The 15,726-nt window shown below is 37.8% G+C and overlaps 2 protein-coding genes across 3 annotated transcripts in view; both read left to right on the top strand.

The window, feature by feature from the left end:
• The window catches only part of cv-c (RhoGTPase activating protein), a 205,890-nt gene that overhangs the window by 74,900 nt on the left and 115,264 nt on the right, over window positions 1-15,726 (top strand). For both annotated transcript variants that reach the window (XM_011636672.3, XM_011636673.3), the window contains exon 8: window positions 4,131-4,176. In XM_011636672.3, the coding sequence (XP_011634974.2) occupies window positions 4,131-4,176 (46 nt within the window). The remainder of the gene's footprint in view (window positions 1-4,130; window positions 4,177-15,726) is intronic.
• Window positions 7,700-15,726, top strand: part of LOC148937126 (uncharacterized) — a 58,602-nt gene continuing 50,575 nt past the window's right edge. Inside the window, exons 1-3 of the mRNA XM_089073890.1 lie at window positions 7,700-7,909; window positions 13,499-13,825; window positions 14,722-14,919. Of these exons, the coding sequence (XP_088930016.1) occupies window positions 13,766-13,825; window positions 14,722-14,919 (258 nt within the window). The 5' untranslated portion in view covers window positions 7,700-7,909; window positions 13,499-13,765. The remainder of the gene's footprint in view (window positions 7,910-13,498; window positions 13,826-14,721; window positions 14,920-15,726) is intronic.

A 15,726-nucleotide genomic window follows, 5' to 3' on the forward strand; every position in this document is an offset into this window, starting at 1 on the left:
CATATCTGTATATTTAATGATCGGGGAATTTTCTATAATGAAGAATAGAAAAGCGAAAAGTTTTCCGTAGAGATCTTCTCGTAGTCTGAAAGGAGCTAGCCGAAGTTCGGTGCAACAATGTACTTATTTTCCCGTCTCGCTTAATTAAGGCGAACGCGCGTAACTTTACGTAAGCGAGCGTCGATTGACGTCAAGTCGCCGGTTTGAATCGTCCTTTAAATGTATCGATAGCTAACTCGAGCATGACTCGTGGAGCGAGATGCCGGCCGCTTACATCGGGTATCGTCCTAGACGACGACGGCGGGCATTAATCGCGCGCGGCAGCGAAGCGTGTACGGCGCTATCAGTATCGAGATTACCCGACGTGGTATCGCAGATATATCCTTCCCCTCCCCCCCCCCCCTCCTCCCCTCGTCGTCCTCCTCGCGGTTGCGAGGTTTGAAGATCCGCTGTTCACGGACAGCTATTAGTCTCTGCCCACGTGACTCGCGTATGCCGTTCGACACGTCGGCTAGCCTACCGCGTCTCTTGTATCTCTCGCCTTGCGGTTCGTGTGGGCCACGATGGGGTGTCGTAAGAATGACATTTGCGGCAATGCGAGCCCCCGAGTTCCCTTCCTCCGACAGGAATACCCACCTGTTTCACGAGAGCTGGGTATATTCCTTGCAAACTGGCGCGTTGCTCTGTGGGAAAGGTGATCTCTGCTTAAGACGATCTATTACGGGTGTGCCATTAGACGTGTGCATCATCGATCTTTTATGATTAATCGCTTGAAGAAGATAATTAATCTTCGCGTCTTTTGCGAAGATAGTTACAATGTGGAGAATTAGCGACAAATTCTAGATCGAAAACACGAATTAACGAATGATTATTACGAATTATTTGAACACACACTGGGGATATAACATCGATGTAACATTGTTTAATTAGTTAGAAAAATTTTATGTGATTAATTTATTTACTTGCTATACTTTTTTTTCAATGAAATAATTTTACCGTGTAATCTTTAAACATGACAAGATACACATGCAAATTTTTTATTAATCTCATTTATAATAATACAGAATGCAATACCATTCTGTTTTATTTAATTTGTACTTCATTATTTTAATAGACATGTTTTGTGAAGTTTCCGCGAATACTTCGCCAGTAATAACGTCAAAAGAATTAATTAATTTCAGCGCTGTTCGTTCTGTTAAAAGATACCAGCGTAGCAATTTGCCGATTATTCATAATTAAATTTAAGAGCCGAGCTAATTCGATTGAGTAGCTAAATGGGTCATGTTTTCCTGAACGTTTCCCAACATTTTTCTCTCGTACCATTTGAATCACGTTGCGCTATGCGCATGCGAAATATCCGGCAAACGGATAGAGAGTCCCGTCGTTCACATTTCGCGCACAAAACTCGTGCAAGGTCAGTCTTTGACGATGAAAACGGTGCTCCGCATGGTTGCACTTGGAGCCGAGGGAGTCGATACTTTATTTACTTCAAGTATTTTCGGTGCAACCATGGCCAGGAGGCGGGGAGAGGGAAAGGGGGGATGGGATGTAGATGCCTTCGATTGCCTCGACGCATTTCGTGTTTGCGAGCTCGTTTGCAACTTTGACCTTTGACGTAGCCGAATATGCGTCGCCGGTCGCCGCGTCTATCTCCGCAGTTTTCGTAGCGGACGGTGGCCGCGCTACGTAATGCGAATTATCAATGAGGTGTCGGTACACGGAGAGATTCGCGCACGAGTGAGCACGTTGCCTCTCGGTAAACACCCATTGCACGAGAGCGAGCGCGGAAGTCGCGCGTGAACACCCGGTACCGGATTGCCCGTGTTGGTGAGCGATCAAAGCTAATGGGGCAGCCAGCCGTGATGGCGCATTAATCGGTTGGTATCCCTCGGATCTCGAATATAGCTACACCATGGTGTGGTTTATCACGTACGCGTGCACGAAGGCCAGCACGATGGAGAGCTTTCGTCAGGTAAGCTCCTTTAAACGCGCCCCTTTCCTTCCACCCTCAGGAAATCGCAAATGACATACCGTCTTTTCCAAATCATCGCCCGTCGAACGTCCACGAAAAAAAACCACTTCCTACAAGCTTCCTACAAGCAAAGATTTTAATCGTAAATTTCAGTTTCATATAAATTCATTAAAAAATTTATACTTATCAAGTCAATTTCAATTAATTATAAAGAGTCATAATGACCGACTTATTGCGTCTTAAATCTATAGACTCTGTCCATTAATATCATATTATATTTACATTGAAAAATAATTTAACTTTTCCTTGCTTTATATAATATTCTTAACAGATAATTTTTTTGTTTTATTGTTACGCTATATATAGATTGCATTGCAGAATAAAATAGAGATCAAAGATATTTATTTTTGAAACTTCCGAGACTGCAGTGACGCACAGCTGCCTTCCTTGCGCATTTTCTTTATAAAATATGCTTCTCGGAATGCAGCGGTTTAAAAAAGATACATTTGTTCAAGAATTACCGGGAAATTTTTCGTAAAAGTATAGCATATCTTTCTACATCACATTGTTCCGTTTCGTATCTCGTTTGTAGGCGAGGTGATTCGACAGAGTAAAGAGAATCCCGAGAAACGATATAACTCTTGTTTGAGAATTTCGTGGGATCCGCTTTGAAGCCTAGTAAGTCGTAAAAAAGATATCCACGCCTATTCGATTTTGCTTGAAAAATATTTGACGGCTAGTCTATGATTTTTAAATACGACATCGACTTGGAGATATCCATAATTTTTATGATAGCATGACAGCAAGATTTTTTTCAAACTCATTTCGTGACACTGCCTATTTTGTCGTCACTCTTTCTTTATATTATTTTTATTATGATTTATATTTTTATGGCAGTTTAATAACGGAGCTTTGAAAAATAACGATAGAAAGATTAAAGAAATTAAATGCAGTCTTTTTTTACAATTGAATTCACATCGTATTAATACTAAGACTGTCATTCCTTTAACTTTTTGATTGTTATAATAGACATTGAATAATTAAGCTAATGAGAATCAGCGCTGTAAACGGTGCGCAAATTATATGTTTAATCTTAACTATGTGTATTAATAAAAAGTGACAAACGTTTTGACTTGAATTTGAGTTATCTTCAGTGATACATATGAAGATATAGGATATATCTCTGAGTCTAATCGAGAAACTCAATCATAAAAAATAATAATTCACTCAAGTTAGTTGAATAAATGAAATTATTAATTACTAAATATATTTTTAATGTGAGATGGATACATTCAAATTGTAGTCCATTATTATGATATCGAGAATCTTTTCCTGTTAATATTTTGATTATTATGTAGTTTCTTTGACTTTTTTACATTTAGTAATCCCGCGTAGAGAGAAATAATTACTTTGCCCCTTTCAAGGCGAAAATTAGTAAAATATCGCGTGTGTATTTCAAGGTCAGTTACGAACTTTTCTTTTTTTTTTTTTTCGTGAATATCGGAAGAATATCGATCGATGGCGCATCAGTTCAGTAGAGCATGATGTAGATAAGGTCATGGTTGTTCCTCCATTGTTTTCGAGGCCAACTGGCTCAATACTGCAAGTAGGTCACGATTCAACGTCGTGTCGATTATTAGTTATCTCTCACTGCTGGAAAATAAGACGAAGTTTCGAACCCTCGAACAACGAAGGACAGTGTTCGTCTTTCGTGTCATCGATTATAATCAAAGCAGTTAAGTAACTCTATGCAAGACTTAACTGAGATAAATTAAGTTAAACCAGTTCTTCTATCAGTTCTTATTACAATACAAATGTTACATTATTAATTTAAACGATTAAATTAATAATTAAACAAGCTATTCTGCCCACAGCAAATTACTCGTTAACTTGACACGTTTTCAAAATAAATACACAATTCTTTCCGCGTTTTATTTTACACTGAAAAGGTGAAAGGGGCTTTTCATTATTTCATTACTCGGTTATTAAACAGGAGAATTAATTTGTTTTGAACGATGCTTCGAGATGTCTACTTCGAGATGTCGCCGCGGTTAGGCTGATCGCGGTAAACATATTATTCGTTAAAAGCACCCTTTCGATCCCGCAAGCGCTGCCGTTTCTTCAGATGAACTAACGATACGTTCTCCGTTATTTTCAGAGCTTGCAGCAGCAGCCGCGCTCGCAGTCGGAACGACAGCTATCAGGTATGTTACACATAGCATGTAACTATTCTACTCGATCACACGAACCGGTGAGCTCGAAGTTGTAACAACATCGTGTGTTTCTCATAACTATTCGCCGAGCACGGCAAACTTTTAATGGCCAGAGAGATCGGTTGGCCCTCTTCGGAAAAACGATGATTCCATTTTCCAAGGCGATATCGTCAACCCACGTTTACTCGATTACTCGTCGGCATCGGATAAACTCGATAAAACGATCCCGCGACTCGTGCGCACAAAGCGAGAACGGAATCCTACATCAGTGTAATATAATTTTTCGCATATCGAAACTGTGAAATGTGAAAAACATAATCTACGATGCTGTGCACGATGACATTTACATTTGGTATTTAAATAACTAACTCGTAAACTATGTGTAAATTACGAACGGGAGTTGACTTCTCGAAATGTCAAAAAAGTTATTAAGTTAAACAAATGGCCAAGTCACATAGAATTACTGAATTTTACAAACGGGACGCTCAACAAAAATTTCGTGGGAGTTGGGAATTAAATATTTTACTTATACACTTTACAGAGTTTATGCAGTATTCAATTTGCGAAAAACTCCGGACGAACGACGCGGTATTCGGACGTCGCGTATGTACATAAATCACCGTGTGGCGTTTCTCGGCCCGTGTCTGATTACATTTGAACGGCGGTTGTCAGCTTACGACGCCAATCTGCCATTAATTTACGCTCCTCGCGTGGGACGCAAACGAGCCCGACACAGGGCATAATGAATATTGACATCTTTGATCGCGCGAACGGAACACGATCGCAATCGATACCGATCTTCGTCGACAATATCGATATCGGCCGAGCATCCGATAACGAGTTTAGTGCGTAATTAATTTCCCTCACGGGAGAGCAACGCGGTCGAATGCAATTTGCGGTGGCGCGCTGGAAACGGCGGAATTTTCGCCCCCCCGATCCGCGGTAATGTGGTGTCTGAAGGTTCATTACGCGGGGATGCGCGGTATCTCCAGTTAGACTTAATATGCATGTAATACCGCACACGCCATTACGCAGCTCGCAATTAATTAAAAACATCGGGGTAATTTTTCGAATCCTTTTCGAGATTTATCTAGTTATGCCATTTCGCCGAGATTATCTCTTGAAATTACGCGCTTCGACAAGATCGTTGCATTTTTTTTTAAATAATTTTCAGTCTTCAGTCTTGTTATAAACAATAATATAAAATTAAAATTAAAATTAAAATAATTAAAATATTATATTTATATTTATCAAAGTAATTAAAATATTTTTTGTATGATTAGGTTTATATTCGTTGTATTTATTGAGTTGGTAAAACGAATTGTAGCATACGATAAGAGATATGTGTGAAAAAAGAAGGAAGGAAGTTTAATTAATTTCTTCGTGGCGACATAAAAATAATGATAGATATCGAGATATTCAGCTTGGAAACATCTCATCTTCTGTCGCGCTCTACATGAAAGTTCCATTGCTTCCTATCCCGAAGCGCGCACGCTGTTGTATTGTGTCGTGGATTCGATCGCGAAAGTTTAATTAATTATTGACGTGAACTAATTGCTTTCTTGCGGTGCGATCTTGCGGCGCGACGTGATTATGACTTCCGGTAAGCACGCCCACGGCTAGAATGCATTTGCAGATGCGCCGGCGATGCACTTTCCTTCTCGCCCGCAGCGATCTAATCGGCGCAATGCGCTATCAAATAAATCTCGCGATAGAAATATAGATGAAAAGAAGCGATTCCGTGACGGCTCGCTACGGAGTGGAAAATCAGCAATACCTCCGCCGCCTTGAACTAGAAAATTACCCGTATGGCGTCACATGGGGAAGAATCTATTTATTACTTGGTATAAAAATAAAAGCTCACACCACATTTTCCCGAATGATTGATGGTGAACTATAGAGACTTTTTTTTTTATATGATGTATAATAGTTTGAAATTTTATGAAAATTCTTAAAGGTCAAGCATCTAAAGGTTTGAAATTGCAACTTGTTTAGAAAAACGAAATAATATTTCTAAGAGAAGATATTAGCCTCTTTATTCTTAATCATCCTTTTCATTCTTCGTAATTTTGTAACGTAACAACTTATCTTCCTTCTTGTTTTAACGTCGCTGTAGTTCAAAGCGAAAATGATTTTATTCGCGTCGAGAAATGATATCTTTAAGGAATCTCGGTGGCAACGCTGCAGCAAAATTAATCATTCATGAATAGCTCCCTCGCGAACATGAATCATATTGATGCCACGTGGATTCGGATAGAGGTGTAAAAATAAATAGAACAATTCTATGAGCAAATGGCGATGAACAGTGGTACGTTTATTGTTTCTTCATTGACGATTCGAATTAATATCTGCTCGCATTCATTTACCGTTCTCGCTTTTTTTGCAAAGATATGTGTTGAACAAATTGAAAAAACACCATGTTTAATTTACACGATGGAAAATGATTAGCATAAAATAATCAGGAGCAATAAATTATTTCTTATTTTTTATCTTGTTGGAATTTATAGCTAATGACACTACGGTGACACTCGTGAATGAGGTTAACGATAGACTTTCTCGTTAATGTAAAAATTCTGTCTCTCATTTAAATTTAAATTTTTTACATTCCTATTCAAATATTTATAATTTTTCTGTTTTATAAATCTAATGGTATCAAAATCAGGATTTTGCAAAAAATATTAAAAAATTTTAAATGTATATATAATGTATATATAATTTCCTTTTTTATAAATTATTGTTTAATTATATGTTCTATTTAAAAGTAATACTTTCGATACGTTATCTCTTTTTACCTTTGAGTTTTGAAACAATACGAACATTAATAAATAATACATATTTGTTTTACATTATTATTAAAATAGTTTGTAGTTTACTTCACTTTATGCATGAAAAGTCACTGGCGCGATATGCGACATGTGAATAGAACGAACAAATAAATGACAGTTTGAAAAGCTCATTACGGCAATATCGGATTAATATCCTGAGTAAACTGGAGCACCATCCTATAACTTTCGAATGCTTTCAAGAATGGATCGATACTCGAAACGCGAAAGAATATTCTTTTTCAACGCAGAAATGGAATTTAACTTTTTCGATATCGCATGGAATACTTATTGTATCCACCCTAAATGCTGAACATCTATTTTTTTCTAAGAAAAAATTTCACATGATTACGATCGCGCATTTGACTGACGGAATAATCGCGAATCATAAAAAAAAAGAATAAATTTTCAATTACGAGCGTGTAACTGAATATATCTGCGGATGCGAACTGAGTCTTCTCCGGATGTGAGTGCCACGGAGAGCACGCGCAATTTTGGACGATTGATCCCGCGGTTTGTGAATTAATCAGATTACAGCCGTTCGCACCGGCGGCGCGGGCGTCACGCGCAAATCTCGTTGCACGCACTTTGAGCGCGGATGATCGAATCGAAGCGGAGAAAAGCGTGGAAAAGAGCGGACGGAAGCCACCGCGCGCGGGACGCTTGCGCCGCGGCGCCGCCGCCGCCACCGTCGTCGTCGCCGCCGGTGGCTTTCGTTCCGTCCCCCGGTGGAAGTCGTAGCCAGTCGTCGTTATCACGGGTACCGCGGCGTTGGGCCGCAGTTTACAAGGCGGCCTGCCACGTTTGCGTTTCGCGCGCGCATCTCCCGCGCTGTCACACGACTCACCTCGAGTCGTGTCGAATCGCGCGCACGCCTTTTTAATCGACCATCGCATCCCGAGGTACATACGAATAATCTCGCGACCGCCATCCAGAAGAAAGATTTCTTCGATCGATTGATCTGAACGATTACAGGAGAATTTTATTGAGAGTCGTTTGGAACATGCGGCAGAATTAAATTGTTGATAAATTGCAGCGGAATTAAATTCATAAACATTTGTTGGAATATACGCACGTTCTTCTTCTTTTTTTTTTTTATTTCTTGGAATTTTAGTACGATCGGAGATGTTTAAGTGTGTAAGAACATGAATGCGCGCGAAGTGCTCTGATGAAACCTCGTGACATGGAGATCTTTGATTTATCTATTTTCGTACGTCGTTATCAGGAACATTTGAGCACGCTTAATAATAGGTTCTGTCTATTCCAGAGGAAAAGGGTGTGAGAAAGATTAAGAGGACAGAATATTTCGCAGCAGCTGTTGCTTCTTGGAAAAGTGTTTTATAATTTTTGGACGCCGGCTCGTGTCAAACTCGCACGCGCGCGCGCGCGCGCGCGCGCGTTTTCGTGCAGCGTTTGGTATCTGTCATCCATCAGCACATTGACGTAACGCATTAGTAACTCGCAGAGATGTTTAAAAACATTTGTAATAGTCAGCGGCTAAGTTTTTCTTGTCTTTAATCCAGTCGTGTGATCTTTTTGTAACGAATGATCAAAGCGCGATGAAATAATACTTTCTATCAACATTCTATATACTATTTTGTATTACGGTGCACGATTATTTTATATTGTCAAAGACAAACTTAATTATTGAGTTGTCGCTCTTTTCTAAAAAAAATCGGGAAATGTAAAATTTATTTTTGTATCGACAAAATTAACGAAGGAATTTTGACGAACTTGAAATTTTATTTTCTAATTTTTAATAAATTTTTAATAAAATTAATACAATAAAGATAGAAAACTAAAATATTTTTCCAGTGAAAACAAAGTAAAAACATATTTATTATTATATGTTGAAAAAAAAGTTTTTACTGAAATGAAGTTTGAAAATTTAGGATAAAAATATCAATATACTTGAATCATATTTTATTGTAAATAAATATTATGTAATTATGTATTTATGTATAAATATGTAATATATAATTACATTACGTTATAATTATATTACATTGTAATATGATTATAAATTATAATATAATTATATAATAATATAATATAATTATAAATTAATATATTACATTAAATATTTAAAATTAAATAAGATACGAAAGAGTAAGAAATTTTATTTTCCACAAATTGAGACGTTCGGAAAATTTTATAGAACTTAAATTACTGAATTAATTGTATTTGTTAAATACTTGACGAATAATTTAAGAACAACTTGAGAGTTTGTTTTTGTTATTTCGGTTGCGACAAAATTTTGTATCAAGACAATACGCATCTGGTAATATTTCCACGACGTTAACTACAGAACGTTAATTACAGAAATGTGAGAAATGTTCGATTTAGCAAACTTTCTTTGGCAGCAAGTTTTCTTCAACGAGAATGCTTCGAAAAACGAGTTAGCTTACGAGACAGTGCGTAGCCGTCGTAACTTTGCGCATTTCGTACTATTTTCACCCGATGAAAGTTCCAGCGCTAAAAATACCCGAGACCCGTGGCGGTCCTCGCCGTGAAATGTCTATCGAAACGTGACAACGACATTATTGACAGGCGGAATCCGCGAAATTCGCTGTCGTTACTTGTACGGTGGTTACGCTCCATTTGCACGCGCACTCGCCATTTTGTCGCAATTATTCGCGGCGACAAGCACCGTCGCTTTTCCGTCCCGCGTTTCACGAAATTTGCACAATTTTGCGAAACGAGGTGTGACTGCGAAACGAGGTGTGACGAGAACGCAATCGGCTATGTCGTTTTCCATTTAAATGTATTAACGCGCAGTAAATTTTTTGCTTAAATATCCGCAGAGATGAAAGAGGCTACGTTGGATGACACGGCGAAAGATAAAAAAGAAGCACGTATTGGAACGGACATAAACGTGAAACATTTATCTTCCATCGTGTTATCAAATGAAATCTTTTCCATCTGCACGGATATTTGCCCTTGCAAAAAACCTTACTTTCTCTTTATGTAATTTACGTTTAGTCGCGTATGAATTGTCTGATCTGTCGGTTTTATTATCGCCGCCGCGCTATAAAGGGTCGGTAAACGCACGTTAATAACGACCATGATGTCTATCTTGATTAGTCATTAGATGGCACCTGTCCGAGTCACTTTCATCGCTTTTAGCATGGCAAATAAATATGAGCGTCACGCACGTAAAAGCTTTCGATCCATTCTACCCCATTGATCCTTGGCGGATTGAAGTTTATTCGAGACGACAGACCGTTTCATGTTGGTCAATGGTTAAGTGATGTTTCGTAACAATACCGAATTAAGATCGATGCCCGATCGTACAAGGAGATAGCTTCCTTATTGTTCGCCCGGAAAGTATTTAATCTCGCCATTAGGCGCGCTCGCCTCGCTCGAAACGTACAACGTACGTTACGATTGGAGAAAGGCGTCGTTTTCCTTCCCACTGTCACTGGCCATTGTTGACCCTCGTTGACAAACCGTCGAGAGAAAAGACTGCGGCTTATCTAATAGCAGTTTATTTATCGATCGCCGAGGATAAGTGACTCTCGACGCGTGCAAATCTTGCAGCAGCTGCGATTGCGGGTTGACGACTGGTCGGCACAGCTGAACTCACAAAAAACGCGAAATATCACGCCATTATTTTTTATTTAGATCTGACATCGCTAATTATTGGTTTCTCGAGCGTCCTTGATGTCTGAAACGTTTTGATAAATGCATACATTATTTTTTATTTAAAATCTTTTTGAGATATGATAAAATATTAGTCTGAGAAGAAACATTTACAATTTCTTGAGAATTGTGAAGTAATACCAAAATTTAATTGTTTATTATATAGTAATTGCTGTATAATTCATCGTCTCAATTATTTGTGAAATAATATTTTCTTATGTAAAAAATTTGGTTCTGATATTTCGCTCCGTAATTTTCAGCCATTTTAATAATCGCACTTCTCGCCGTTTTATTCAGGTGATGTTGCAAACCGCGAAAGGTCATGCTATAAATTTTCTCCATTTATTTATAAATATAACGCTCATCGAGATGCTTATAAATTGCGAACGAAGATCACGATATTCCGATAACTCGGTGGAACTATGTAAGCAACGTAAAAACTCCAAGAACGAGTAAAACGACTGAAATATCGGAATGCTTTCTGAAAATTTATTTAATATCTTCGGAATATTCGTATCGGCGCGTGTTTTAGGAATCTCCCCTTAGACAACAAAAAGTATTTTTGCGATATTGAATTCGAAATACGGAGGTACGCTCGGGGGTACGATTCAGCGGCGTAACTGTAAATAATTCGCGTAACAACGCGACGTTGACGTAATCACATGATTCAGTGGAAGACGCGCGCGATTTGGCCGGAGTGCCACCAGATGACGGGCGATTTCTTCTTCAGATGCATACCCGATGCATCTCGCCAAATCCGACGCGGACGAGGCTCGGAAGACGAGGCTCGCAACACCCGGAGCCCGTCGCAACCTGTTATTGGCCGAGGTGTCGTCACTGCAAAGTGCCACAAATCGCTCGTTAAGCATCGTGATTACCGCTTTCCTTCGACAATGTACACACCGCCGTGTAGCTTGCGCAATAAATCTCTCCATCGTCGCACGCCCGAGAGGTGCTGAGTAACCTTGAAGAGAGGCGCCTTTGTGCGCGCATATGCTCGCGTGCATTGCCGGCATTTTCACCTATTCACGGTTTCGCGGCTTTCTCTGCAACCGGGACCTGTTAGACCGTTTTTTTTTTTCTTTTTCTTCTTTTCCACAGATGCGTGGAAGATGCCTTGCGGGGTGCTGATTAATTTGCGTATGCCACGATGACTTTGGAGAAACATATCGATCGCGCCCGTTATCGAGCTCGCAACAGCGGGAAAGCTTGTTAGCGAAACTCGGAATTTGATTTTACGCGGAGATAACTCGATCTATTTTCCCCGGGCTCGTGCGAATGTTTGACGGTGAAAAAAAAAAAAAAAAAAAAAGAAGAAGAGGAATGTTAAAAGAGTCGCAAACGGAAGATTCCAGTGGGGAAGAATCGAGATAACTAATCTTAGATAATTTACGGTAGAAAAGGAGATAGCGCGAGTTAGAAACTCGAATTAGACTTGCATAAAGGAAGAGTGGTGAAGTGTGAAGTCTTAGTAGACAGCAAGGACGGGTTATATCTTTTGCCTGTAAGCGTGGAATTAATGACTTTTAGATTTTTCAGAAAGAAATATTATCGAACAGGATGATGAAAGGAAAGTTCGGAAAATCTCGGAATATTCCTGAAAAATTTATCTTCGTTGAAGCTTAAGTTTCACCGATTTCCAGAGAGATTTACTTTGGTATGTCAAATTAAGATTAAAGACACGCGTGTTGAGCATAATAGACGCGACTGTTGCGTCAATCATCGCCTGACGCAGATTGGTCTTCGATTAGAGGCGAGTTTCACGTTTATTGCGCAAACTTTACATTTCGAAAATTAGGATTTACGGTGTGTTGGCGGTGACGATTGCGAAAACTTTGGAAGGAAACGGCGTTCTCATTATTACAATGCACATCTTTCTCCTCGACAAAGAGTCAACATGTCGCTTTCTTCAGCTTCATAACCGACTAAAAGTTATCGATCATTAGAAAGACGGTCGGAAAGAAAAAGACTTTTACTACTCGCGATATAACTTGTTTTTCTTCATCGGAATAGCCGATTTTTCCTTCGAGCGAGTGCTTTCGCGTGTCTCTTAGAACGCAAGATCTCGTTTTAATTGCTGTCTGAGCGAACAGGAACTTAAATTATATCGAGGATACGACTAATAAACAATAATGATCGCATAAAAACAACTCTTTTATTTTCATTAAAATCTCCGATTTATATTTTAGAAATTATACGTTCTTTGATTTAATCTAAAATTTAATTTAGTTTAATAATTATTTGCGATTAATATTTATACAGAAAGATTTTCTTTTTTACTTTGAATTTATACAGTTTTTCAATTCTTGTTATTATAATTTTTAAATTTTTATCACGTCTTCCTTTATTACATTTTGTGATTTTAATATAATTTTTAATATTCTCTTGATTTCATTAAGCAAGTTTAAAACACATTGGACGTCAATATCTAGCAATATTTATCCATTTATTTTCCTTTATCGATTTATCTGTCAAGAGGAAAAAAATATTTTTAACTTAATTCTCAATATTCTATTAGTTCTTCAAGTACTTTACTTCTACGAGTTTTCTATAATAAATGTCTGCTGCATGTTCCTCTATAACGATTTTTTTCATTAGAGAAATGGAAATATTTCCTTTATTACTTTTAATTACACGTACATATGTGTATGTGTATACTTCGTACGATACAAAAACTATAATAATTATAATTTCCGAGTTTTACTTAATATATCAAACATAATTATTATTTACACAATTAACACAATTAATATCGTTATACTGAATAAAAGGGATAATTTAAAAACTCTCAAACTTTTCTCCTATAATCGCTTCTTCAACAAATACAAATATAATTCAACTTCGAAAAGGAAATATGGAATTATCTGAAGTGAAATGCGATATGCTTTTGATTCAAGAAGGCACTTGATAAGATAAACTTGCAATTTTGACGCATCGCGAGGCGTGCTGTTCCCTTAAAGTGCGAACGCGCAAAACTTCAATGTTCTTCAACAACGGCGTGAAGATCATACTGGTACCAGAAGAAATTTTAATTAAATGGCAGAGATCAATCGACGCCCGACAATTATCAAGTTCAACTGGTTTCTCTCAAGAAAAGATAGAATTAACCGCTGGACATGCGATGGGGTTTTCTCGAGACCGAGAAATGTATTGGATCATTTAATCGCTCGGTCGACGTAAGTTTTCAAAAATTGCTTCGCATTAAACCGCGGAAACTTGATACCCTTTTATTTCTCTAAACGAATGATCGTTACGAGTAAATGTACCTTTCACGGAAAGAAGAGACAAGAAGATTTCTCAGTATATTCGATCCGCGAGATAAATCTGTCTTATGCAATGCAAACCATTAAACGGAGAGATAAATCGGAAATATTAACAACGATTGAAAAGAATTTGTAAAGCGATGGCAGTAAATTGATGATTTAACTAAAGCCAAGTTAGTTAATCGGGAAATATTATCTTTTGATGCAGATCAAGGAAGAAGTTACTTGTTAGTCTCGAAAAGCTGACAGGCTCCGCGCCACGGGGGCTTTTATCGATTACATTCGTTTATTGTCTCCTTGATTTCCAGAAGGAATTCGTGTCGGCAATGTGATATAGCGAATAATCATCTTCCGAACACGTGCAGTTGCTGGTGGCAACAAGTGGCACAACTTGCAGTAAAGCAAGTAGAAGTTATTCTCGATTTTCTCTTCCTTTTTGCCGCATGAAGATGCGCGCTCTTTCATTCTCTAACCTTATGACCTTTGAGAAAAGATATATTTTACATGCAAAGCATATCATAAAGCATAAGACAGACGTAAAATACAATACATTTTGACAATATTTATCTCGAAAGAATAAATATATTAAAAATAAATAAATTACGTATAAATTCGAAAATATTTTAAGAAAATAAGAGTATATTTTTGACAAGAAGGAAACTCAAAATTTTTCAATAATGACGCGATACGTCTGGCAAGAGGGAAAAACATGCCGCATAGCTCAAATTCGGATGAATTGTTCGTTAAGTTACCGTGACTTAACGCTACACACTCGTGAAGCGGAAACGGGAATTAGTTTTTAATGCTAGGCATATCGAGTGAGGATTGCCGAGCCAGCGCTACAACGAGTTCCGGTAACATCGATCAGACCAGAAACACCGGCGATAGAAGAATGTCGCACTTTAAGGAGTACAAGTTCTTCCGCAGTTTCAGCGCGAAAGTCGAGAACTGGCCGATGCGCAAGGCGGAAGCGCTATGGCGGCGAATGCGCGAGCGGAAAATCGCAGGTAAGCGTTTCGTTGCTAGAGAGAAACATATTTCATAAGATACAAGACGACTGAGAATAAAAATATTTTAACTATAAATTATTGGGAGGGAGGATTAATTAAAAAATAAGTTTTCTGAATCGAGAAGAAAAATAGTTTTACTTATGTTTTTTACAATACTTCCAATTATTACAAATAATACAAATTGCACAAATTGCAATTTTACACCTTTTACAAGAATATTTCCAATACATATGGCTTTTTTATTTCTTTTCGATGCGGAGTTTGTTTCTCTTGATAATTCTTTTCAATTTTTTAGATAAATTTTTAAATTTTTTTATCTTTTTTTTATCTTATTTTATAATTATGCATATATTAACGAAATATTACAAATGATTTATTCGTAAAAAATGATAGGCGACTCCATTGTTCGAGACGTGAAAATACGGATTTTATTAAAACGTGATAATTAATTTTCGCAAATTATCAAGCTTAATCAATAGATGTGCGATAGATGTCATTGCAAAAGTGACACACACGCGCCAATCCGAAATCAGTGAAATTAGTTCTCGCATGTCAAATGATAATGATATAACGACGCGAGATTTATTAGCGCCGGATCCGTTTCTCTTCGGTTCCTGGTCGTCATTCATTTATTTGCAGTCTATCACATATATATATGATTTTCATGAAACTGTATAAACTCGACATTTCTATTTTTGAAGTTCCGGTTCACTGGACATTCCGTAGGGTAAATATCATACGGACATTTCATTTCCGATATCACGTTATTTATGGCAATCAATGATACGTATTTTTATCTAAATT

Source organism: Pogonomyrmex barbatus, unplaced genomic scaffold (assembly GCF_055798465.1).
Source record: "Pogonomyrmex barbatus isolate J1 unplaced genomic scaffold, ASM5579846v1 scaffold16, whole genome shotgun sequence".
NCBI classification, from domain to species: Eukaryota; Metazoa; Arthropoda; class Insecta; order Hymenoptera; family Formicidae; genus Pogonomyrmex; species Pogonomyrmex barbatus.